General features: G+C 36.9%; 1 protein-coding gene across 4 annotated transcripts in view; it reads left to right on the plus strand.

The window, feature by feature from the left end:
• Window positions 1-27,956, plus strand: part of LOC150107457 (uncharacterized) — a 314,828-nt gene that overhangs the window by 227,151 nt on the left and 59,721 nt on the right. For 2 of the 4 annotated variants that reach the window (XM_090391886.1, XM_090391887.1), the window contains exon 10: window positions 10,975-11,106. The exons of 1 other annotated variant lie outside the window; for it this stretch is intronic. In XM_090391886.1, coding sequence (XP_090248012.1) covers window positions 10,975-11,106 — 132 coding nt within the window. The remainder of the gene's footprint in view (window positions 1-10,974; window positions 11,107-27,956) is intronic. One more of the 4 variants, XM_090391888.1, reaches the window with a different exon arrangement.

Raw genomic sequence — 27,956 nt, forward strand, 5'->3', positions numbered from 1 at the left:
ATATTTTGCCACCTTCTTGATGTTTATTTTCTATATTCTTGCCAAAGTCCTCCCATGACTTTTGTTTAGCTAGTTTTACACAGTGTTTAGCTTTCTTGCATTTGTCTCTGTATTCTCTGAGAGAACAAGCTGACTTATTTGACAGGAACTTTTGATACTTTTTTCTTTTCCTTCACTGCCTCTTTAACTTCCTGTGTCCACCAGGGAGTTCTGATTTTTTTATCCTTACAGACAACCTCACCACATGCCTCTCTGGCTGAATCAAACAAGGTTTTCTTCAAGGCTTGCCACTGATTCTCCAAGGTTTGGTTCCTGTTCTCAAACTCTTTCATTTTTTCTTCAATAATCTTTGTGTATTTTAGTCTACAATTCACATCTGAGAGCTGCTCAACTTTTATTCGCTTTAAAACTTTCTTACATGTTATTTTTTTCAATATGAAATTCAATTTTATCCTGCTCAAGACTAAATAGTGATCACTTCCAATTTCAAATCCTCTGTGCACTCTGGTGTCCTGCACCAGGGAGAAAACATCACTATCAACAATAACATAGTCAATGAGACTTTTCTTATTCCTTGCCTCTTTTCTCCATGTGAATTTGTGCACATTTTTATGTTGGAACATGGTGTTAGTAATAACCAGTCCATGTCCTGAGCAGAAATCCAACAGATATCTGCCATTATTATTAGTTTTGCTCTTTTCTCCAAATTTTCCCAAAATATTTTTGTATGTCTCACAATCATTTCCTACTCTGCTATTTAGATCCCCAACAAGGTGCAACTTTTCCTTTTTCATTGTGTTAGTTGCTTTCTCTAAAGCCTCAAAATTTTTCTCCACTTCTACCTTAGTAGAAACTTTTGTGGGAACATAGGCACAAATAAGTCTCATTGTCCAGTTTCCGATTCTCATATTTGCCCACATTACTCTACTTGAGACTGCCTGCCATTCAAGGAGATTAGCCTAGTATTATTTAGTGTTGAATACTATGGCTAATCTTTCTTTTCCTTGATTGTCATTGCCTGAATATAACATTTTGTATTTATTGCTCAGAAAGATCTCACCAGTTTTTGTCTTTTTTTGTTTCAGTCACCTCTATTATGTCGATCTGGTACTTATCTAATTCCTCAGCTAGCTCCATTTCTTTGCCATTCAGGCTTCTTATGTTGATAGTACTGATCTTTAACTGTGGTGATGTTGAGTTGGGGTTTGTTTTCAGATTTGTTCCAGTAACTGACTTTTCGCTGTTCACCCTGGTTCCCTGGCGAAAACTATGGGGGCCATGTTTAACCGGGCAACGCCCCCCAGCGGCATGAAATTTTGTCATGTCGTACCATCATTTTTTTTTTATTTTGGTTTAACCAATAAGAATACAATTTGGTCAGCTGAATCCCAAATTGCCAGCCCATCCTCGTTCGTTCAGTATCCAGGTAGATACCCAACAGGGTGCACCACGAGAAGGTGAGGATTGGCTATTAGGTCAGAATCCCTGTTCGGTTCTCCGCATTCCTTTAAAGGCTATGTGGAGGTCTCCTCTCAGTTATACAGCTTTGACCCTTAAGCACCCCTTAAGTATAAAATTAATTAACAATAACAATTTAAAATCATAAATTTGTGTATATTATAGTGGATTAGTTAATAGTGACTTAGGCTATTCTGCATATCAGTTAGCTTCATTGGCATTAATATTTTGTAATCTTAAGCACATGAAGTTAATCAGTTGCTCAAATCAAAATTTAAACAATGTTCAAATTCTCACCCTACTTGCAGCTTTTGACATGGTTATCAGTTATTGCACACATAAATCTTGTATCAACCTAGAAAAAGAAATGCCAGAATCTTTTTGTAATATTGCCTAAGTATGGTTAGATGACCATTCAGTTTTTTTCCATGAAATTCTTTATTGAAGATAATTACTATCATGAAACAGTTATTTCGTAAAATAATCGTAAAGGTATTTTAATAAATTTTAAAAAAAAGTTCAGTATTTCTTCTAAATTTTTTCTTGTTTATTTATAATTCTATTTATAAATCACTTCATAGAATGCTTAGTTTCGCATTCATATGGTTTTGATTTAAAACAAATCATGACGTACTATCTGTAGTATTTGTAATTAAGTTTGCCCCAAATTCAAAGAGTTGTGCATTACAAATTGAAACGCAGACTTGAAATAAATTGGAATTTAGCATCTAGCACATTACCAGCAGTTGATTTAGTGCTCTAGATTTTGTTTATGTTTTTAGTGAATCAATCTTGTTGTGAATGTTTATATCATGATGCTTTAGGTTCAACATCATATGTATGGTTGTGTAAATTTTTTATTGTGTTTTGGTGAATATATTTTATGAAATGGTTGTAGCAGCATATGTGTTTGCAGCTAGGCCTAATTTTTGCTTCTTACATACCATAGTTTAACTCCTTTCTGTAGATGCATATACAGTACCATATGTGTATTTACATTATACATAACTGCTAAGGTAATTCTGTCAATGGTAATGAATCTCTGTTCGGTTTAAGGAATTGCCTAATAGAAGTTTTAGGATTTTTGTTTTTTGGCCAAGCTTAACTCAACACGTGTGTTGATTAAATTAACTGCCAGTGCAATCTTGACATATAGGGATGAAGTGAGCATCTCGCATGACCAGCTGTCTATGCTTCTTAATCTAGCTGAAAGTGTAAATATTAATGAGTTTTAAAGAGGCTACATGTGAGCTTCTGGTTACTTCAAATCATGTGTCTATCTTCCAATATCTGCACCAACATGCCGTATTAACCCTAGTTACAACAATCCAGTCTTAGCAATGCTGGATTAGGTGACAGTCTTTCTCATCTTCAGGAGGAATGTGATCCTCACTTAGGAGTACAGGCCTTGCCTTTTAAGACTTCTTAATAATTCAAATAAATGTATAAAGGAACAGGTGAAATTAAGAACAGAATTGGTATAAACAGAAAAGCTTGAGGGTATTAATGAGAGGGCAATTTTGATCACAAGAGAATGAAGACTGGAGTTCTCACCACTTAACCATCATCAACTGAACTTTCCTTCCTCATTCATGTATAAATACTAGTGTGACTCAGAAATCATTTTCTAATCATCAATGTTCTGTAATGGTGGATGGATCACCACCTGGAAAAGATATAGTAATCGAAATAGAATTACCACTATTAACATAGACATTGACAACAAATAGTGTATCTTCTGATGCACATATCAAGGGGATACATTAATTCCAGATGACAAGCAGCCTGTAGTTACTACTGTTGGATCAGTTGACACAACCTCATCTTAAATTATCAGAGGCATGTGAAGATGGTCAAGCATTAGTTCATTGTGCTATACTCCCCAAGATTTCATCCACTCAGATTGCTCGTGATATAATCCAAAACTTTGAGCCCAGGGCCTATACCTTATCTGAAAAGCCTCCTCTTTCACCTTTTGTTGATACTTTATACCAAGATAATAGCAGTAAGAATATTTTTGAGGGACTTGCTAACATTGAGCCAATTAACAATCAGATATGGATATTTCCTCTATTAGACTACATTCAGTGCAATCAGAGAAGTAGTTGGGAGACAGAAATCATTCCATGCCTATGAGAGTATTGAAGAAATCTGCAGTGGCCAATGGTTCATTCTGTATCAGCAGTACTATTCCACAAAATTTTACTGTGGATTCTAAGACCTGTCAGGGTTGCATATCATTTCTTTCTGGCCATGCATTATCTACTCATTATTCCATGGAAAAAGAAATAGAGGTATTCAGAAAAGAAGTAGATTTGAGGACTTGGATCAAGGCAAAACATTAGGATGCTTAAGATTAGCTAATATAAAAACTTCAAGCGAAAATGTGAGAGAGAGTCAAGAGAATGAGAACAAATTAAATCTCTGTCAGGAGAAGTATAATGGTTAGAGAGGAAATGAGAAGGTTTCGAGAAAATGTGAGAGTATGTAAAAGAAGTATTAATAGAAGACATATGATATGAGAGCAATATGTGAGAGCATTGGACTGTGAGAGAGGGAAGGATGCTAGTGCAGATGCAAATAAAATTATGGATGATGTAGAGAATGAATAGTTAGATGTAATGAGAGAGATTATTTGTAGTTTTTCATAGGATGAAGTATATGCTTGAGAGACTGAATAAAAGTTTGGTGTGTGATGCTGGTGAGAAAAGAAATCAATGAGAGATACCATCAAAGAGAAAGGAATGCTCATCAAAGAAAGCTATTAAGAGCAGAATGAGAATTTTCTATGGTGATTCTGTGATAAGAGAAGTGGTTGTGAGGGAGTGATAAAATCATATTTTCCAGGTGTGAAGATTAATGACATTAGTGATACTGTTAACTTGCAAAAGGATAAAGTGAAAGAGTGTTAATTGTTTTTTCGGATGCAAATGATCTGAAAGGAGAAAAGTGTGGTATGAGGGAGCACGGGAAAGAATTACTGACTGTTGCAAAAGAGAAGAGTGAGAGTGTTGTAAAGATAGTAAGTCTGCTACAATACGATAAAGTAAGTTGTGAAAAAGGGCCATCATCGCAAATGACTTATTGCATAGGTTGTGTAAGAGGAATAGAGTGCAATTTCTGTATGTGTGGAATGAGTTTGATGGCTGTAAGTCTTGTATAAGGCAGATGTTTTTTGCACTTAAATGGATTTGGTGTTGAGAGTCTAGAAAAAGTGCTACTGACTGTAGTATGTTTAGATGTGCAAAATCAGGGAAACTAGGGAGGAAGTAGGTGAGGGTGCATGTAAGTACCGATGAAACAAATGGATGTGTGATTGATGAGAAAATGGAGACTTTAGTTTCTGAGGCAGTAAATAAAAATGCTATTGTGGATACATGGGATAAGGTTAATATGGACTTGTGAGGTTTATATCATTTATGTATGCTAATGCCAGAAATATTAGCAACAAGGAGGAGGAGTTTTTAGCACTGATTAGTTCCTATTGGCCAAAAATTATTGGTATTAGGAGACATGGCTGACTAAGGATGACGTAATTATAGGCATAGAAAGTGATGGATATAGTATTTTTAGGGTGTAGAGAGCAAATAGGAGGGGGGGGGTATTACTGATAATATCAGATGTGTTGTAACCTAAAAGAGTGCTAGTACAACAAGAAATCAGTAAAATATAAAATTCTAAAATAGTTGAATTGCTTTACCTGTTCAGTTGTCGATCCATTCAAGAAGTTTACTTTTTCATCTTTCCAGTTGCCAAGATTTTTGTTTTGTCCATATTTATGGTCATGCTTTATTCCAGCCATGTTTTTAGTTTGGTTATTAGGCTTACCATTTTTTTTTTTGTGTGTCCACTATCATTACAATGTCATCTGCATATTTTATATTATTAAAGTTATAACCATTATAACCCTTCTTCCAAAGTTTGGTTAACCATATCCCCTAGGTAGATGCTAAGAAGGTATGGGGAGATGATACTCATTTACTGATGTTTATTTTATCTGTTGTTATACTGTTGAATTTAATCATTGCTTCTGTGAGACTATAATATTTTTCTAAGAAGTCTAGGGTATCTTTATTGATTTGTTTCTGTTTTAATATTCTTACTAAAGTTACTCTATTTATTAAGTCGAATGCCTGTTTAAAATCTATAAAACAGTAATAGATATTTTTGTTGTTCCCAGTATAATTCTGCTAGTCTTTGTATTATGAAGATCTGATCCAATGTGGAGCGATTCTTTCTGAAGAGGCTTGTATGTACTCTTTATTCTGTTCTGTAATACTCTTGTAAATATTTTATAACCATGGCTGAGTAATGTGATTTGTCTGTAATTTTTACAGTTTTTCTTATCACCTTTATTGTAAATTGGTATAACAATTCCTCTTCTTCAATCTTCTGTATTTCTCCTATTTTAATGATTTTGTTGAAAAGTGTGGTAAGGAATTTTAAAGTTGTTTGCTTTCATTCTTTCCAGAGTTCTGATGGAATTTGGTCTATCCTAGTGCTTTGTCAAATTTCATTTGCTTTAGAGCATTCTCCACTTCAGAGAGGATCATTAAGGTATCATGTCTTGAGTTAGTGTGGTGCCTTGTTATTAGGCAGTTATTGCTTTCATTCTTAAAGGTTTCTTGGTAGTGTTCTATCCATATTGCTTTTATTGCATTTGGATTTCCTGTTTCCTCACCCTGATGGTTGAACTTTGTTAGAGGTATTGGTGAAAACTAACATTTCTGAGACAGCTTATTTCAGAAATGGCAACCTTATAAGTGTGAAGGGAGGGAAATGACTTTTTTTTTTTCTGATATATATAAATTTTATATGGTGGAAATATATAACATGAAATTTATTTATAATACTTAGAATAATTTCACCAAACAGCTGAACAAATGATTGTAGATTGCAAAGAAATAGTTCAGTATTAGAAGTACCTGCTTCAATGGATACAACAATATTATTGCCGTATTCTTTTTGTTAAAATGCTAAAATAAAGTAATAAATTTTGAAAACTTAGACATAATTAGTTAAGCAATGAGTCAATAATTCACTTCCAGGAACGCAGGGGAGATGGGGGTGCAATTGGAAATCTTCAAAATAAGCATAAATTTTGAATTAGTCTGTATAAGATATGCCACATATTTTTGCCATATGCTATCTACAGTGGTGGTTAAGTGCTGGATATTATAGGAATGTAAATCCTACAAAAAAAAAAAATGTGGGGGGGGGGGGGTAAGCAAAAGGCAAAGGTTAGAGTTCCCACTAAAATATCATTATATATAACTTTATGATATTGAAAAAAAAAAAAACATCTCACAATCAGAAAGGGAGTAATGCAATTAATATCATTTGTTCATAAAAATAGAAAAGCTTGTTTCTAAAATTGAAGTGTGGTGATCCACATAATGGTATTTTGTAAAGAAAGAAAACAAAAGTTCATATTTATTTCAATAAATGCTATTTTTAAATATTTAATATATTGATTTTTAATGCAAGCATTTGAAAATAATGCAGAAATAATTTCTGTAGTATTGTCATTAAAATGAAAAACAAATTATCTTGTTCCATTGCATTGATTTGAAAAATTTATCATCTGCTAATAGCAATAGCAGATGGCAAATTTATAATTACTAATAAATTTATTATTAATTAAAATTTGTTATTAATATAAAGCTGATCTCGTATCACATCAAAATATTGTGAAATTTATTTTTATCTTTGGGAATAGACGCAATAAATAAATTGTGCAGAAAAAGTTCACATATCAAAAGACAACGAAGGAAATTCCAAGTAAAACAGTATACTTTGAGTCAAGTGTTACAAAGGTTGCTCTGTTACAGTTATTTCACTAATGGCACTACAGTCTATGGAGGAGGTAATTATATGATAAAAGGCAGAATGCCACTCATGCTTTGACCTGTGAAAAATTGTAAGTGGTCTGAATATTTCATCCAAATCAGCCAATTGGGACGATAATGCCTAAAGTAATTAGTGCTTAGTTTAGAGTCCTGGAGATTTCAGTATAGATTGCTGACCTGCTTGAAACAGAAGTTATAAATGTTTGCCATCCATATTCTTCATATTTTTAAGCCATCATTACTGTTGATTAGGATGGGTAATTAGACTTTCATAGGCTTCTTCAGATTTGCATTAAATTTTGTTTTGCATTCAATGAGAGCAGATCGTTTATATAAATCAGGAAGAGGGTGGGTGAATTGCCAGATGGACACCCAGCATTGACATTGCAGACCATCAGTATGGATATACTGATGGTCTACACCAGAAAGTCTAAGGAGAGAAAACACTATCCATCATTACACATAGGGATTGATCTGAGAGAAAACTGGCAATCCACTTACACAAGGATGAAGGCAGTCCAAATGATGGTAACTTGTTGAGAAGCTCTCGATGCCGGACCCTATCAAAAGGATTAGAGATGTCAAGAGCAACAGCACAGATTTCTCCAAACCTTGCCACGGAATGGATCCAAATGTGAGTGATGTTCACAGAAGATCTCCTGTGAATCTGGAGTGGTGAAATCCATATTGTTAGTCACTAATTAGACAACAGTTCTCGAGGTGAAGAAGCTGACTGTTGATAACCTTCTCCATTACTTTTAGACTAAACTAATGTAATAACAATAGGTCGAAAGCTTGATGGTAAACATTTATCCCCTTTTTGAGTATAATAAATTTAGTTTAATCCTTTATCCAAGTGTGAGCAAACAAAGTTTGCGCCTGAAAGTATCTTCAGGACTGGGGTAAGGTGGTACAACACCAGGGAACTCCTTGCAAAGGTGGAGCAAGCTACCAACACTCCTATCTCAGTATCTCCCATAATGCAAAACACATCTCCTTGCGGATATGTCTAATGTTATGCATTAAGGGAAGGGCCACAACCCAGACTAGTTTCGACCTTTATTGAGGTCTCTTCAGTGGGAGCCAGGCCCAAGTGGAGATACCACATATCCGCAAGGAGATGTGTTTTGCATTATGGGAGATACTGAGATAGGAGTGTTGGTATCTTGCTCCACCTTTGCAACGAGTGTCCTAGTGTTGTACCACCTTACCCCAGTCCTGAAGATACTTTCAGGTGCAAACTTTGTTTGCTCACACTTGGATAAAGGATTAAACTAAATTTATTATACTCTAACCAAGTGAAAAATAAACTTTCAACACCTTTTTGAGTATTAGTTGTATGTGAGCTTTCTTCCATGCTAAAGGGTTGGATGCCAGCTGAGTACAGTTTAGTGAATAGATGATAGAGAACAGGTGTTAATTCAGGAGCTCATCTGTTGAGCAAAATGGGTGGAATTCCATCAGGGCTTTGCTGGCTTTGTAGTATCTGAGTTATTCAAGATTTTTCTGATGTCTTTCTTGAAGAAAGTCACAGGAAGCATGAGATGCAATGTTCTAGGCAAGAAAGGAAGTAATTTTCCATGATTTATCTGTATAGGAGTTGGAAGAGAAAGCCTTGTCTTTAGGTGATGTTACAATGCTACCTTTAGGGTGAGATAGCGAAGGAACCACAGATGGACAAATTTGCACCTGATGGCTTTGGCAAGGGACCAGAAGGCACGACTACCAGTGGTACAAGCAGTGAGTTTTCTACATTTACTCTTGTTGAATTTACACTTTGCCCTTTTAATGGTGGTTTTACAAGTATTGCAGGCAACTATGTAGGCTGTGAATGAAGCTGGTGTTTTTAGTCTCAAGCCACTTGTGAAAGGTTGTTTGCTTTTCTTGGACAGCCCTAGCACACTTTTCGGAGAACCATGGTTTAGATATGGGCTGAAGAATTTGAACAGAATGAGGAATGAAAGTTTTCAATCCAATATACAGATTCTTTCTGTAACAAGATCACAACAGGTATCTGGATCTGAAGAATGAAAACAGCAAGCCTCTATGGAAAAAAGAAGTAAAAGTCATACAAGTCCTGCCACTTGGCATAGTTGTAATGGCAGAGCATGCAAAGTTGTGAATGGCTGAAGGAAGGACAGTCCCACCAGTGATGAAACTCGGATAAGATTAGGTCTGAATTGCCAAGAGGAGCATTCCCTTGAACATAATACCTGGAAGAACTAGTTAAGAAAGATCTAGTGTTGGATGAGTGAAAAGGATTGTCAAGAATTTGAATAGGGAGATGAATGATCTGTTTTAACATTGCTTACAGCAAAAATCTCTTCCTATCTTCCAGCTTGGTTAGTGAAATTTGAAAAAAAAGTGAGCCAATTAGAATTATGGGCATTGAAATCACCAAGAAGGATGACTTCACTGTTTGGAAATTTTGACTGTATGAATCCAACCCTTAAAGATAGGAAGTCAAAAAGATCAGAATGATTTTCAGAATTGGGAGAATGGTAGAAGCAGCAGATGAATGAAACAAAATGTGGCAAAGAAATTTTAAGGCAAATTCTGAAGTCAAAAAAGCTGAAGTTCTTTAATTTTGTAGGTGCTTAAAGGTGGCATTAAGGCTGTCTTTGTGTAGTTGTCTATTTTTTCTGATATCCCTTTAAGGTGTGGAATAGCTATGGTTTTACTGTAATCTATATTATTTGTAGGCATAGTCTTGTGAAGAATTTTGTTCATATATTTTTGCTACAGCCATCGTTTATAAAAGTATTAGTACTTATTAGTACAAGTGAATAACTTGTCAATAGTAATTTTCATCTGCTTTGCTTTCATCATTGTCATCTTCATCACTTTTATTGTTTTTATCAGGATTCAGATATCATTTTTGATATCTGAATTTTGGTATAATTTTAGTGGCAGTTTAGTGATGAACAATAGGTATTTGTCACTATTCATCTACTTAGCAGATAGAATTTTTCGTTATTTGCAGACACAGCAAACCTGCTATACCTTTGGCCACAGGTCCTGTAACACTTGAGCATACTCAAGCAACTTCTGAACAACTGCATTCTCCTTTGATGCATTAAATCCTAAAAAGCCATTGCTAACAATTATCACTGTCATGCTCATTGCAGTTATCATTTTTCATAGTTTTTTCAACACTCATTTGCTTCTTGGAATCATTCTCTGCAAAGAATTTCAGCATTTTGTCTTTTTGCTTCTTTACATCATAAAGAGTTGGTGAACCAAAATTACATAAGTTTCTTGCTGAAACACCACAGTTTAGTTGTTTTGACTCATCTAATCTTGTATCAATATGGACTTCTGCTTATGCTTGATATTACTGCCACTGTGAACTAGACCTTGCTTAGAAGCCCTAGATAGGGCTAAATGTAAGCTAAGAAACACTCAAACTTAAGTGATCACTATCAGCTGCAGATGTAAATAGTTCAGCAAGCATGCACATCATCTGTGGTGGACCAGTGAATTAGTCAGGTGATTTTGCGAATTTCAAGTGTGCTCTCATAATTTTGTACAGACTAAAGGAGATGCCAGAACAATCTGCTGCCATAAAATCAGTGGTATACCTGTACTGGTGCAATATAAGTATGAGGAAATTCTCATGTATAAATTTTTGTAAATGTTTTTTTTTTTTTTTTTTTTCCTTTTTCAGAAATGCAAAGTGATCATGATGGTTACTTACATATGGCTCCATTATTTATAGATGTACTATCCAAATATGCATCTCCACCTTCAAGTGGAATTGGAGACTATTTAGACATGGCATCTCCAACTTCACTATCTGGTATTATATTAAGTTAGATTGCAATATAGAAATAACTTTGGTTGGAAATTTTATTTTAGGTTTTTCTTGTATATTATTTGTAATATTTATCTAAAAGAGTATTCCTTTGATTATTTGATTTTTTCTTGAGACATCAAGTTGGCATACTAAATTATAATACAAAACTAGATTACTTATGTAAAAATATTTTTATTCATAGAATTTTTGCTCAGTGTGTCATTAGCATCCTTACTGCAATTTAAATGATGGAAAAATAACACAAACATAAATGACAGAAAATTAAAAAAGCAGATATCGTAAGTTATCTTAGAGTAGTTGCTAAAGTCTTGTGCATAAAAAGGCATACACACATGTATGTACAGTTAACATGATATGGGGTGTTAAGTAATATTATTTCCTACAGTGATAAGTATAATCCATCACATTGGTTCAGATTTTAATCTAATACTTCATAACTTTTTATACAGATCCTTAAAATGATTCTTTTCATATGGAAGCTACTCTCATGTAGGCTTGGTCTAGTTAGCTCTGTCCCTCTGACCGACTGAACAATAGCATACTCTATAAGCCAAGAATATTTCAATTCATAGTCTTTGATGTATTTCTTATGTTCTTTGCAGCAAACAACTGCAAATCAGAGAATGATTAGTGAAGAAAGCTTCTGTACAGAATGCAACCTAATGGTCAAGAGTTACAAGTACGAGGGTTGTTTGAAAAGTTTGGTAAAAAAAATAAGTTAAACACATTTTTTTTGGAAAAAATCACCTTTATTTTTCAACATAGTCTCCATTGAGGCCTACACATTTGGTCCAGGGGTCCAGGAGTTTCTAATTTTTTTCATCCCATCTAAAAAGTAGGATTTGTCAAATTGTGCAAAATAGTTATTGACAGCCTTGATGACATCCTTGTTCGAAGAAAATTTTTCCCCCACCGAGCCAGATTTTTAAGTCACACAGGGCCAAGTCCAGAGAATACAGTGGATGTGGAACCAATTCAAACCTCAATTCATGCAATTTTGCCATTGCGATGGCCTATATGTGGGATGGTGCATTGTCTTGATGAAAGAGCACTTTTTTGTGCACCAATCTTGGCTGTTTTTTCTTCAGTTCTTCTTTTAAGCACAACAATGACACATAATAGACTCCTGTTATTGTCTTACCATTTTACAAATAGTCTATCATGATACTTCCCTGGGAATCCCAAAAAACAGTGACCATCACCTTCCCAGCTGACAAAATGGTCTTTGCTTTTTTTTGGTGCTCTTTCACCGGGCATGGTCCACTAATTTGACTGCTGCTTCGACTGAGGTGTATAGTAATGGATCCAAGTTTCATCTACAGTCACGAATCGATGCAAAACATCCTGCAAATTGCTATTAAATGTTGCAAACACTGCGTTGAAATGTCTTTTTGCATGTATTTTTGATCAACAGTCAACAATTGCGGCACTCATCGTGCACACAGCTTTTTCATGTGTAATTTTTCGTGCAGGATATTATACACCCTTCAGTTGAGATGCCTACAATCTCAGCAATCTCACACACTTTTACTCAGCAGTCTTCCATAACGATACCATGGATTTTGTCAGTCATTTCCTTTGTAGTGACCTCAGTCATGTGTCTGGAGCGTGCTTCATCTTCGATGGACTTATGACCACATTTAAACTCATTTATCCAAAAATAAATAGTCTTTAATGCTGGTGCAGAATCCCCATGAATTGCATCTAACTCAGCCTTGATCTGCGCTGTCATCCACTTCTTCAAATAAAAGTGTTTTATCACTGCACGAAGCTCATTTTCTCCATTTTTATGAAAAATGTGAACACGGTCATTTTAAATGTTTGCCAGACGAGTACTATGTGTTGCACGTGGTTAAAATTTTGTCAGGGGTCATGAAAAAGATGATATGTGCTGACGCTGGTATATATGAATGAACTGAGTCACTATCTATTGGAAATTTACCAAACTTTTCAAACAACCCTTTTATGTTGAAAAATGCCCAGATTCCATTGACATATAAGATGGATGGCCACATGGTGAACATCTTCTGGGGAGGTTGAAGATCAGACAGCTCTGTATTTGTTTATGGACTTATAGATGAATGCATCCTAAAACTAATAATATAAGATAAGATCAGTAGAATTTTGTGTGATCTATTTCTTGTTGTAATAGAGTGTGTGTGTGTGTGTGTGAAGCAAAGAAAATTGCCTGATAGATGAGAGTCATTTTAGTACAGAATGCTAATGGATGATGTTGAGATAAATCATGAAGATAATGTCCAGTATATATTTTCTTCTGAAAAATTGAACTGAAAGACTCCCTTTGGATTGGTAAAGAAAGCTGTCCAAAAAAAAATGATGCATTTTCAGTTTCGGTCGTAAACTATTAGTGGATGAACAGTTTCAATTTTGTTAACCAAATCTTGGAGCTTTGTTAGTAAACTTTGTCATACTGCCAGTAAAACTCTGCTAATTTGTTATTATCTGTGTTTAGGCTTATACCTTGATTCTCCAGAATAATATATTGTTAAAGGAAATTTACAACACATTTGTTAATAAATAAAATTATTTACTTATTATTTCCTCTAGTTTGCCTAAGTCAAATCAGCATCATCAGGGATTAATACACTTGTATTAGACATGTGCATGCAGACACACTTCAGTAGCAAAGATGAAAAACCAGGAGAGATACAGGAAGACCTAAAGTTCTACAATTATGCCACCTATTAGCTTTGGTTGGGTGTTCTTGGTCCTTGGGCTGACTGTCTGCAGATGAGGGTTTCTCATATGGGGGGGTGTTCTGATACAACCATATTGGCTGAATCAGACTAGGATGTTGGGTGTCCTACCTGTTTATCCATAAAGAGAGGTGCAGGGTACCTGGTAAACTCCAGCTAAATCCAGAGATTCTAGCTGGTCTTTGGGGAAGGGATAAGGGCTGCTTATCTCTTAGCATAGCTTTTTCTCTGCTTTATAGGTGGTCACAAGATTGTGCTTTTTTAATATCTTGGCCACCTTTTCTGAGACACCACAGTATAGGGGATGGCGATAGATTTGCTGTAATCTGTGTTTGGGAAGGTAAGGTGCAGGTACATGGTGTTAAAATTCTTTGTATTTGGTGCGGGGCGTAGCCATTGGCCAAGTGTTGTTTTATGTCGGTGAGTTCTGTTTTGAGTCATTGTTATACTCATTTGGGAGATCCACTCAGTCTATACCATACTATATGTTCACTGGGCATCTACAGATGCCATATGGTCACTCCGATGCTTGGTGATGTGCTACACCATGTCTCGTCATGTAGTCCTGTTGTTTGCTTTTCTGGTGGCCTCAACTCGCTAAAGATCAGTCACTCCACACACACACCATCCATATCCATCTCATTGATGGTCTACCCCTTCCTCTTTTTCCAGGAACTTTACCTTCTATTACTGTTCTGAGAAGTCCCCCTTCCATCCTTTCAATGTGTCCAAAATATTTTAATTTTCTTCTGTCAATATTCTTAAGCAGCCTTAAAGTTCTTCTGATCTTTTCTAACATCCATTCATTCATATGCCTTTCAGTATATGATATCCCCAACAGTCTTCTGTAACACCACATCTCAAAAGCAGATATCTGTTTCTTATCTGACTTCTTTAGATTCCAAGTCTCACATCCATAAGTTGCTGTTGGAAAAACAACTGCATCCAAAACTCCTTTGTTCCCATGAAAATAGATCCATCCTACCAGATTTTAGACAGGTCTCTGACTGTTGTTTTAGCCATTTGCAACCTTCTTCTGACATCTTCTGAACAGCAATTCTTTACATTAATAATGGATCTCAGAGACAAACTTGCTGACTTCCTCAATTCTTTCTTCATTAAGGTACACTTGTTTCTCAAGAGCTTCTCTGTTTGTATTTCCTTTGAGAACCATAATCTTTGTCTTGCTAGGATTGAGTTGAAGTCCTCTGTTATTACTGATCTTGTTAACTTTGTCAAGAATTAGTTCTAGTTCTTCCATGTCATTACAAAGGAGTACTGTATCATCAGCATACCTCAGATTACTGATCAATCTACCTCCTATCCTAATTCCTGTCCCGAGCTCATCCAATGCTTCATGCATGATGTCCTCTGCATATATGCTAAACAAGTGAGGAGAAAGTAAACATACTTGCCTAACTCCTTTTCCAACTTGAAACCGATCAGTCAATCCAACATCTGTTCTTACTGTGGCTTCTTGCTCCCTGTATAAGTTGGCTATCAACCTGATAGTGTGTTGAGGAAAACCCATTCTTTGCATTACTTCCCACAGTTTCACATGCTCAACACAGCCAAAAGCTTTAGAGCAGTCTAAGAAACACATTACCAGGGGGAGTCTGGATTCTTCATTTTTTTCTATAATCTGTCTAAGGCAAAGGATCTGATCTCTGGTGCCCTTACCTTTCCTAAAACCTGCTTGTTCCACAGGCATCTCTGCTTCAACTTTGGCCTCAATCCTATTTAGCATGATCTTCAATAAAATTTTGCATGCATGAGATATTAAACTAATAGTTCTTTCACATCTTCATATCACCTTTCTTATGTAGTGGTATGAAAACTGACTTCTTTCAGTCTCTAGGCCAGGGCTTTTTCCCAAACTTTTCTGACGGCAGAACACTTCACAAATCCTGAAATTTTCACCGAACACCTTGGTTATTTTGTAATGTATTAATTAATAATTAATTGTTAATTTAGCTGATTTTTTATCATCATCATCAAATTCCTGACATATACCCTCAAGGGGTGTACAGGATATGATAGTACTACATGAAAAAAAATTTACATCATTACTAACTTCCTATCTACAATTTTCCTCCAAATCAGTCTGTTACTTGTCAAGACTCCAACATTATCAGATCTTATATTTCTGTTGTCTAAGGCACTTTGCACCGTATTGATCCACCTATATCTTGGTCTTCCACTGGGTCGTTTTCCTGCCAACCTGCAGAGAACATTTGTTTTGCTAATCTTTCCTCGCCCATTCTGTTTAAGTGACCATACCACCTGAGATCAGCTCTGCTAACGCATTCCTGGATGCTGACAATGTCAAGTTCTTTCCTAATATCCTCATTTTTTAATATGATATTGCCATTGATGCCATCTGTTCATGCGTCTAATCTTTCTCAGGACTCTCATATCTGCGGTCTCTAGTCCTTGGTCAAGTGTTTTACTTCTGACCCAGCTCTCAGATCCATAAGTTAAAACTGGTTTGAACACTGTCTTGTATACAGCTAATTTAGTGTTCCGGCTAATTTCTCTCTTATTCCATATGAATTTATTCAATTGACTTCCCACCATACCAGCTTTGTTGATTCTGTTGTCTTTTTCTATATTTAATTTACCATCTTCACTAAAAATCGTGCCCAGGTAGCTGAAATGTTTTACTTGTTCCACAGGTTCTCCATTCACAACACAGTTGGCATTTTCAATGATTCTGACTATTTTCATTGTCTTTGTCTTTTTATTGCTAACCTTCATACCATATCTATTACAACAGTTATTCAATTTAGTCATAGAATCTTGCAGACTTGTAGCAGATTTATTTAGAAGTATAACATCATCTGCATAAAGCAGAGAGCTGACATTAACATCTCCAATTTTGATATCATGTTTAATACCACTTTCCTTCATAATGTGATCCATATAGATAATGAATAACAGAGGGGATAATGTATATCCTTGTCTCACACCAGATTTAACATTAAACCATCTTCTTGTACTTCCTTCAATTCTAAGTGCTGACTTACAACTCAAATAAAGACTAAGTATTGGTTGATATAATGCCCCATTAACACCATATAACTGTAGCGTATTGAATAGCTTCTCTCTTGGCATCTTGTCATATGCCTTTTCCAAATCGACAAAACTTAAATACAGATCTTTGTTATATTCCCATGCTTTCTCGACTATTTGTCGTAAAGTGAAAATCTGATCCTGACAGCCTCTATTTGGCCTGAATCCAGCTTGTTCTTCACCAAGCTTTTCTTCCATAATTCTTCTCAACCATTTCTCAAGTATACTTGCATAGATCTTGCCAGGAACACTCAGTACGGAAATACCTCTGTAATTCTCACATTCAGTTTTAATCCCCTTTTTAATGGGTACTATGAGAGCTCGACTCCCATCATCGGGAATTCGTCCCTCTGTCCAGGCTTTCTGATCTATGCAGTGCAGCCACTGTAAGACTCTTATACCACCATGCTTCAACATTTCTGGTTGAATATCATCTACTTATGCTGCCTTTCCACATTTCAAGCCTTTGATGGCTTTTTCTACTTCACGTATGGATATGTATTCCTGACTGCATGCTTGGTCAGTGTTTTTTACCACTGTGCTGTCATCACTTCTTGTTTCATTTAGCAGTTTTTCAAAGTAATTACTCCATACTTCAAGGATATCTTTTTCTTCCGTTTTCATGTCACCTTTATAATCTCTAACTCCTTTTACAGCACTCTTTCTTCCATTCCTAAGCTACTTCAACACCCTCCAGAATATTTTGCCGCCTTCTTGATATTTATTTTCTATATTCTTTCGGAAATTCTCCCATGACTTTTGTTTAGCTAGTTTTACACAGTGTTTAGCATTCTTGCATTTGTCTCTGTATTCTCTAAGAGCACAAGCTGACTTATTTGCCAGGAACTTTTGATATGCTTTCTTCTTTTCCTTCACTGCCTCTTTAACTTCCTGTGTCCACCATGGAGTTCTAATTTTTCTATCTTTGCAGACAACTTCATCACATGCCTCTCTAGCTAAATCAATCAGGGCTTTTTTCAAGACTTTCCACTAAATCTCCACAGGTTGATTCCTGTTCTCAAACTCTTTCATTTTTTCTTCAATAATCTTTGTATATTTTTGTCTACAGTTCACATCTGAGAGCTGCTCAACTTTTATTCGCTTTAAAATTTCTTACATGTTATTCTTTTCAATATGAAATTCAATTTTATCCTGCTCAAGACTAAATAGTGATCACTTCCAATTTCAAATCCTCTGTGCACTCTGGTGTCCTGCACCAGGGAGAAAACATCACTATCAACAATAACATAGTCAATGAGACTTTTCTTATTCCTAGCCTCTTCTCTCCTTGTGAATTTGTGCACATTTTTATGTTGGAACATGGTGTTAGTAATAACCAGTCCATGTCCTGAACAGAAATCCAACAGATATTTGCCATTATTATTAGCTTTGCTCTTTTCTCCAAATTTTCCCAAAATATTTTTGTATGTCTCACAATCATTTCCTACTCTGCTATTTAGATCCCCAACAAGGTCCAACTTTTCCTTCTTCATTGTGTCAGGTGCTTTTTCTAAAACCTCAAAAAATTCCTCCACTTCTACCTTAGTTGAACCTTCTGTGGGACCATAGGCACAAATAAGTCTCATTGTCCAGTTCCCCATTCTCATATTTGCCCATATTAGTCTACTTGAGACTGCCTGCCATTCAAGAAGATTAGCCTCGTATTTTGTGTTGAATACTATGGCTACTCCTTCTTTTCCTTGATTGTCATTACCTGAATATAACATTTTGTATTTATTACTCAGAAAGATTTCACCAGTTTTTATCTTTTTTGTTTCAGTTATGTCTATCTGGTACTTATCTAATTCCTCAGCTACTAATGAAAACCAGGCATAACACTACTAGTTCAAATTAAGAACTCCATCCTTCTTCAGTGCCTATACTAAAGTCCGAAACAGATATAAAAAAATTATCAATGATTCCAAAACAGAATTTGAACGGGCAAAAAAACAGGAAACTTGCAGCCTGTCCTAGTGGCAGCAATGCCTTTTAGTCTCTTGATAAAGCAATTGGTCGCAACTTTTGCCCTACACTATTACCACCCCTATCATACCCAGATGGCTCAATTGCAACATCACTCACAAAAAAAGCTAATCTCCTGGCTTCACACTTTGCCTGCAATGCACACATAACCGACAATGACTAATGCCCCCCCCCCCCCAGTCATTCCAACTGCCTAATATTCAGTGCCCCCTGTATCCTTTTACTAGAAAGAGATCATAAACATGCTGTCAAAATTGGCACAAAAAAAGCCCCTGGCCCTGATGGCATTCCTCCAATTTTCCTGAAGGTCTGTGCAGCAGAACTAACTCTTATCCTATGCCGTCTGTACACACTATCTTACTCCACTGGTATGTATATATATATATATATATATATATATATATATATATATATATATATATATATATATATATCCCAAAGCCTGGAAATTGACCTATGTTCAACCCATTCCCAAAAAGGGAGACAAAGCGCTGCCATCTAACTACCGCCCTATCTCACTCACCTCAATCCTATCTAAAGTGATGGTGAAAACCATCAATTCTCAACTACTACTCTACTTTGAAGGCACCCACCTGATAAAACCGCCAGCATGGATTCCATCACTGCCGATCAACAGGTGACCTTCTCTCATATATCACCCATCTCTGGACATATACTATGGAAAAATTTGGCGAATTCCAAGTAGTTGCACTCGATATCTCTAAAGCCTTTGACCGAGTCTGGCACAAAGGCTTGCTAAGCAAACTTTCATCATTTGGACTGTCTCGGGACCTGCAGATTGACTGCCAGCTTCCTGTCTGGACGCACACTGTGTAATGGTAGATGGTTCACTATCCTCCTGCTATCCAACTAATGCTGGAGTCCCACAAGGTTCAGTTCTCTCACCGACCCTCTTTCTTCTATACATCAATGACCTACTTCAGTTGATCGCCAACCCAATATGCAGTTTTGCAGATGACAGCACATTGCACTCCTCCCTTTCATTTGATAAACCTTACCCTACACAACTCACTTCAACCCACAGAACATCAACCACAACTTCCCTTAACGAAGACCTCCAAAACATCCTACGATGGGGCTCAGATAACCTCGTCAACTTCAATGCTAGTAAAACCCAGTTTTGTCTTATTTCCCACAAAAAAGAACCATTTTTCCCCAGTATTATTTTTGATAACACTCAAATCCCCAGACAAGATAAAATTTCTCTTCTCGGAATTACCATGAACCATTGCATCCTTAGCTTCCAAAAAACTAGGCTTTCTCTTTCGCTCAAGATGTTACTTCACTTCAAAACAGCTGAGAATTTGTATATTCTACAAATATTTTCATGGAAAATGCTCATCTGAAATAACATCCATAATTCCCCCACTCTGTACTAAACCCATTGGAACATGTACAGCCACCTCCCAACATCCCTTCACAATACACCTTGAAACCCACAGAACAAGTTTCTTTTCCTCCTCCTTCATTCCTGCTACTGCTGTACTGTGGAACAGTCTTGCCCCTGAGGTATTTCGCAAGGAATACAATATACTTGCTTTCAAATCGAATGTTAACAAGTTCCTCCTTTTTCATCCCACTACCCATATATGGTACTAAAGTACTATAGATTGACCTGCCAACCTCTTGTATATGGGACCAACATAAAAAAAAATAAAATAAAATAAAAAAATAAAAATAAAAATAGTGTGCTGCAAAGTTCAGTGTTGGGGCTATTGCTGTTTAATTTGTACATAAATGATATAGGAAATAACCTGAAAGGAAATATTCAGTTGTTTGCTGATGATGCAAAATTAGGTAGAGTAATAGTTAATGTGGAGAGCTTGCGGGACAATTTAAATAGGCTGTCAGCATGGGCAAAGGTTAATGGGTGTCAGTTTAATGTCTTGCTACCCATGTGATACAAGCCGTGTATCACATGGGTAGCACTCTACTCCAGGAAATAGATGAAACTAGAGATTTAGAAGTGGTGGTGGTAGACAAAGAGTCAAAGTTTAGAGGACATATTGCAAAGATTGCTAAGGTAGCCCATAAGATTACTTGGCTATTGAAGAACATGTTAACAAGCAGAGATAAGGAAGTTGTTATTCCTCTTTATAAGACCTTGATACACCCACAATTGGATTACTATGCTCAAGTCTGGTTCCCTGGGTTTCTTGGGGATGAGGAAGCAGTGGAGAGGATTCAGAGGTGAGTGGTCTGTGGAATGTTCCCTGTGAGGATAAATTGAGGGTGTGTGGATTGCAGAAGTTTGTTGATAGGAGAAAAAGAAGAGAATATGATAGAAACATTTAAGTTGCTTAAAGAGTTTTATAGGATAGGTGCACGGGAAATATTTCAGCATTTGACTAGAGGCACCAGAACAAGGGGTCCTGGATGTTGAATAATATAAGAATATTCATATATGTTATATTCGGTCGAAATCCCTGGAAGTTGAATAAAGATATGGTCAGTATGGATGTGAGGACTAGATTTTTTGCTTGGAGAGTGGTGAATGAGTGGAATGGGTTATCAGAGTCAGTTGTCAGTGCTTTTTTTTGTTGATTGGTTCAAGGAGAGGTATGATAGATTGGGTCTCCTGCAATGAGTCTTAGGACTCCATGGAGGTATCTGTATAATAATAATAAGTTAGTAAATTACTAAGGCATGATCGACCCTTCATAAAGCCATGTTGACCCTCATATGGTATCATCTTTTTATCTACCCATTCTTGAATTCTCTTTTTTACCAATTTTTCTGGTACTTTTACCACCATGGCTGAGATACTGATTGGTCTATACAGTCTTAGAACTTCCCTTATGAAAGCAATTATTTTGCCCTCTTTCCACTCCCTTGGAACTCTTCCAGAGCTGAGACTTAAATTAAAGTCAAGGGTATTGCTGGTTCTCTTGCACATTCTCGCAAAACCCTAGTTGATATCCCATCTAATCCCACAGCTGTATTTACATTGAGATTATGCAACATCCTAAGAACTTCCAATTCATCCAGCTCTGTTCCCACATTAGTCTGTTACATAGGTTAAAGCAGTAACCTCACTAGGTTAATGTCTGCACGGTTAACCTAGTGGCCTAGTGGCTATGCACTTCTCAACCATATGCCTGGGGAAGGAGTGTCCTGGGTTCGATTCCCATCGCCGACATGAGGAGTTTAAGGATCTTCCTCAGCCATAGCCAAGTTAGCCGGTCTTGGGCATGGACAGCAGGGGTCCCCCCCCCCCCCCCCCCCGTTTATCTGGGGGTTTTCATCCCACAAGCAGGCAAACCAGCCCCGTGAACACACGGATCTACAGCCATAAATACCTAACCCCCCACAAGGGGGGGGCTCAACTCTGCCCCAGTAGGGACAGGGGAGAAAAGGGAGGAAACTCCATATGAATAAATAAACTAGGTTAATATACCCTTGCAAAGTGGTCACTCAGTAACTTAACTGTTTTATCTGCTTCTGTCTCCTCATGCCCATCACTCATTAAGATTAATCTTCCATGGTCATTCTTCCTCTTTCTTTGCCACATAACAAAAGAACTCTTTGGCAATTCCTTTGTTCTGCTTGGCTAGATTCTTCTCATAATCTGCTTTTGTCTTCCTTGCCATGCTGGTCATCTTTCTTGCATGAGCTTTGTACTGTTCATGATTTGCTGGTCATCTTTCTCATTATATACCTTCCACAGCATTTTCTTCTTCTGCAGCTCATGCTTAATGATATTACTCATCCATCTAACTCCGACCCGATTAGCCCTTCTTATCCTAGGTATACAATTTAATACTGCTTCTTCTAGATGACCCTTAACTATATCTAATGCACTACTAACATCCTTACCCTGCAGTGTGTTTTACGTCATGGTACAGATTTAAGATTCTTTCTAAGCATGTCATAATCACTGCCTTGTAGTTCCACAAATACCCCTTCTTGACAGAATATTTCTTATGTCCCACCCCTAGTCCCTTCCATCACATGCTGCCTTAAGTAATTATCTCTCAGCAGGTGTATAAATTCTGTTTCCTTCCTGCCATGTGATCTTTCTTCCTTCCAGTTTATATCTCCATAGTTGAAGTCCCCAATAATAATCACTCGACCTGTACTAATTTGGCGATTCATGTCTTCCTGATCATCTGTGGAACTGATTGGTCTATAGAAACAACCAACTGTATATTTTGTCTTACTGACCTTAATCTCACACCAGATTGTTTCAAAAGCCACCCTCTCACCTGACTGCTATTCTTTTTGGTTGAAAATTCATCTGCTATCATTAGCAGTATCCCCCCCCTCCTATCTTCCCTATAACTTTTGGCAAAGTTGCACTAACTAATGCCAAAAACTCCTCCATTATCATTAAAAGTTGTATATTCTCTTTTGAAACACCCTGTATATGTGTGGGTTTTGGGGGGGGGGGGGGTTACAAGAGTGGTCTGAAAAGTTCTTGGCCTTGACCACAGATGGCAACACTGTCGGCAAGAGATTTTTTTTCTAAGTTGGTACATCTGTCATAAGCATCCATGTGCAAGTCATTCTATCAAGTAGTTTGTTTTATACAGGTGTCTGAAACAAAAGTATTGTCTGTATCCCTTGAAATGGATAAAATTGAGTATCGTGTGGTTATAAAATTCTTTGTAAAAGAAAGTTTAACGCCAAAAGAAATTCATTCGAAGTTCATAAAAGTTTATGGGCACCCTTCTCCTTTGTTTTCAACAATTAGGAAATGGCCTGCTGAGTTTAAACGTGGCCGTTCCAGCCTTGAAGATGATCCACATGAAGGACGTCCAAAAAGTGTAACACCAGAAATTGTTAATGAAGTAAACAATATGGTATTGGATGACCGGCGAGTCAAAGCGCATGAAATTGCTGAGACTACAGGCATTTCAAAAGAACACGTAGGATATATTTTACATGAAGAATCGCAAATGAAAAAGCTTTGTGCAAGATGGGTGCCGTGCTTGCTCATGGCAGATCAAAAATGCACTCACATGAAAATCTTTGAACAGTGCTTGGAGTGTTTTAACAAGAATAAAACTGATTTTTTGCGTCGATTTATTACTATGGGTGAGACTTGGATTCACCATTACACACCAGAATTCAAACAGCAGTCAGAACAGTGGACAGAAGCAGGTTGTTCAGCGCCATAGAAGACAAAGTTGGTTCCGTCAGCAAGAAAGATCATGGCATCGGTGTTTTGGGGATGCTAAAGGCATTTTGTTTATTATCTTGTAAAGGTAAAACAATAACTGGGGAATATCATTCCAATCTTTTAACCAGACTAGACAAATAAATTTGTGAGAAAAGACCCAGTTTGCAGAAGGAAAAAATCCTCTTTCATCAGGACAATGCACCTGCCCACAAAAGTGTTTTGGCAATGAGAAAATTAAGGGATCTGCACTATGACTTGTTGGAACATCCACCCTATTCCTCAGATTTGGCTCCCTCTGACTTCTGTCTCTTCCCAAAACTAAAACTCTTCCTTGCTGGTCAGCATTTTTCTTTGAAGCAAGAGGTGATTACAGCTGTAGAGGGGTATTTTGCAGATCTTACTGAGAACCACTACAGGGATGGGATAATGGCGCTGGAGCATCACTGGAATAAATGTATTGGTCTTAAGGGAGATTATGTTAAAAAATAAAAATAATTTTGAAATTATAAATTTGTTTTTTCATTGTTAGGCCAAGAACTTTTCAGACCATCCTTGTACTTATTCTTTACACTCTGAGTGGCTTAAACTCTTAGCTTTAGAATAAAAGAACAACACTGTAACTAAGCTCCAAATCTACCTCGCACATACATTTGTATCCCGGGATATCTCATATGTAACTTAACTCAATAATCATTTACCCATTAATAGATTGAGTCTTCAAACACCTCATAATCAGAATAAAAACTTTAATTTATAAAAAACACAAATCCTTTATGCACATGAAAAAATATTTATATGCAGAGGCTATTGACATTAAATTTGTGCATTTCTTGTTTGTTATATGTTTAACATGGACTTTCTGCGCTGTAACCATAGATATTGATTTGCTATTAAAGACCAGACCAAGAAAGTCAAACCTCCAAAATAATATGTATAATGAACACATGGGTCTAAATATGTATTTTAACCTATCAGCATGTTCTAAAACAAAGTATTCTCAATACTTATAATTCATCATGCTATTTCCTGTCCCATCATGAACATCTCATATACAAATAGCAAAATGGCATATTACAGTCAACTCCTGATAGCAAACTCATTGGGACCACAAATAGTTTTAGTGGATAGTAATAATACTGAATTTTCTTTAGCATAGCATTGTACCTGTTGGCTTTTATTATGATGATTATTATTGCATAGGAATCTTTATTAGAGTACAAAGACTCATTATAGGAGGGAGCAGCCTATCCACACGATATCTATCACGCTTCTCCTTGAATGATCACCTACAAAGCACTCAACACGAACTCTGACAGTCCATTCCACTCACCCATAGCTCTCCAAGCAAAAAATCTAGTGTTTTGAGGCTCTTGCTATTTACACTCTTACCCACTTTCCAGGGATGATCCCCCTTGTTCTGACATGTAGCAAAACGTTGAAAAATTTCCTATGTATCAGAGGAAATTTGTATCAGTTCTGTAAAACCATTTTTGTAACTTGAACTTTTTCTGATATCCACTCTTTTCCACCTATCCATCATCTTTCGAAACCCACCAACCTTTCTGTCCTCATATTTAGCATTCCACAGAACACTCACCTCTGAATCCTCTCAACCACTTCCTTGTTTCCAAGAAATCCAGGTGAGTGACTGGACCTGTTCACTGTAATCCAGATATTCCCTTATCAAACTCTTATAAAGAGGAATGATAACTTCTTTATTTTATGTCTTTATGTTTGTTCTCTTCAACGAGTAATCCTATTAGCTTTGTGCATGTAGTTTAGGTTTCTCTGAATTGCAATATGTATTTCAGCATACCATATGAGGAATAGGAAGAGAAGTTAAAAATATAAATAAATAAGGTGACAAAATATTAATGTTCAACCCAATCAGGTCTATTTCAGATATCAAGTGCTTGAGCAACTGCTTGAGTTGCCCTGAACTTTTTTCTAAACTTTATAGGCCAGTAATAGGAACAAGACAATACCTCTGACTTGATGAACACTGAACAAATTCTAATTAGCAGTTGTTAATTAAGTTTCAAGGTATTGTAAAAGTTGGATTTAATATATTTCCTTATTATATTGGAGAATTCTAAGGGCATTGTGACAATAGTTAGGCAGGAAGGATTGTTTCTTTATTTTGAGAATGGACTGGATACTGTGAGTAGTAAATTTTCAGTTGCATGCTTGATGTCAGTAGAATACAGTAAGTCATGTAAAAGAGGTGCTGACTGCCCAGTGTTATAACCTAAACAAACATCCTCACTAAAGGGTAGCTATGACAATTAAGAGAGGTGAAAGGGTGGATGAGATGATTGTGATGGTAGGAACGAATGACTTGAGTGGTAATATAAGTTGGGCAGCAAGAGATATGAGATTTTTGCTTGAGACTGTACGGAAGAAGACAGAGAGAAGAAAAATAGTGTGCGTGTTGCCTAGGTATGACAATGATGAGCTGAGCAGAAGAGCGGTGATATTGAATGGCATAATAGCAAGAATGTGTGACAAGAGAGGACTGGTATATGTGGATGCTTGGAGTGCGTTTGAGGAAAGAGAGGAATTGTATGCGAGAGACCGTTTACATTTGAATGAGGAAGGACGTAGACATCTGGAGAGATTGCTGTTCTGAACGAGTCAGTGTGTCCCAGGGAGGATGATAGCAGGGGTGGCCTCTTGTGGGAATGGATACTTGGGAGAAGGGAGACAATGTCAGGTAACACTGAGCCCAGTGGAGTCTAGAAGGGATAATGCTGGGTATAGAAACAATGGCATTTATATGCTTTATACTAATGCCAGGAGTATCCGGAATAAGGGAGAGGAATTGGTGGCGCAGATAGCATCAGCCTGGCCAAACATTATTGCAATCACTGAGAAGTGGTTGACCGAAGAAGATATAACAACAGGAATAGAAGTCGCTGGGTATAGCATTTTTCGTCAGGATAGGAGGGGAAAGCGTGGTGGTGGAGTACTGCTTATGATAAGTGATGACCTATGTCCTCTAAGAGTGGAGGCTTTGGAAGGAAGTGAGACAAATGATTTTGAGAGCGTATGGTGTGAGGTAGAGGTAGGCAAGACAGGATATTTAGTGGGGTGTTGCTACAGACCAGCACAGAGGATGGGGACCAGGAGATGTTTAGACAGCTAAGTTTGGCAAGTGCAAGAAGAATGATTGTTATGGGAGATTTTAACTACAGTGGTATAAATTGGAGAGAGGAAGATGCATGTAGCAATAGGGGAATGGAATTTCTAGAATTCTTGAGGGACAAATGTCTTAGGCAACAAGTAACAGAAGGAACAAGAGGTTCAAGAGTTTTGGATTTGGTTATAGCATCAGAAGAGTTGATAATAACTGAGTTGACATCTCTCCCACCAGTTGGAGAGAGTGACCATATGGTTTTGACTTGGAAAATGAATAGACATGCAGGAGTATCAAAGAGACAGGAACTTATGTGGAATTATAATGCAGGTGATTATAATAGTCTTAGACGTCAACTTCGGGAAGTTTCGTGGAGGGAGGAATTGGAAGGCCGGGATATCATTAGTGCGTGGGATATTGTGAAAGGATATTTGTTAGCAGCAATGGTAAGTTATATGCCACGAGTGAAGAAGAGGACACAATTTGGGGTAAAGTGGATGACAAACAATAATAAACAGGAATTTCATGCGAAAAAGAGGCTATGGAAGAGATATAAGGAGACAGGTGAAGAGAAGATGCATGAAGAATATAAGACACAGGCCAGAAGAGTGACTAGTGTGGTAAGGAAAGCGAAACTGGAATATGAGAGGAGATTGGCTCTAAGATCCAAAGAAAATCCTAGGGAATTTTTTAGCTATGTGGCCAGTAGGAGGAGAAATGACTGTGGAAGAATGATATTGTGGAATAAAAATGAGAATACAGTGACTGATGCAGAGAACGT

The sequence above is a fragment of the Typopeltis vanoorti genome, chromosome 4 (genome assembly GCF_054136105.1).
Source record: "Typopeltis vanoorti isolate ZY-2024b chromosome 4, IOZ_Tvanoo_1.0, whole genome shotgun sequence".
Classification (NCBI taxonomy): Eukaryota; Metazoa; Arthropoda; class Arachnida; order Uropygi; family Thelyphonidae; genus Typopeltis; species Typopeltis vanoorti.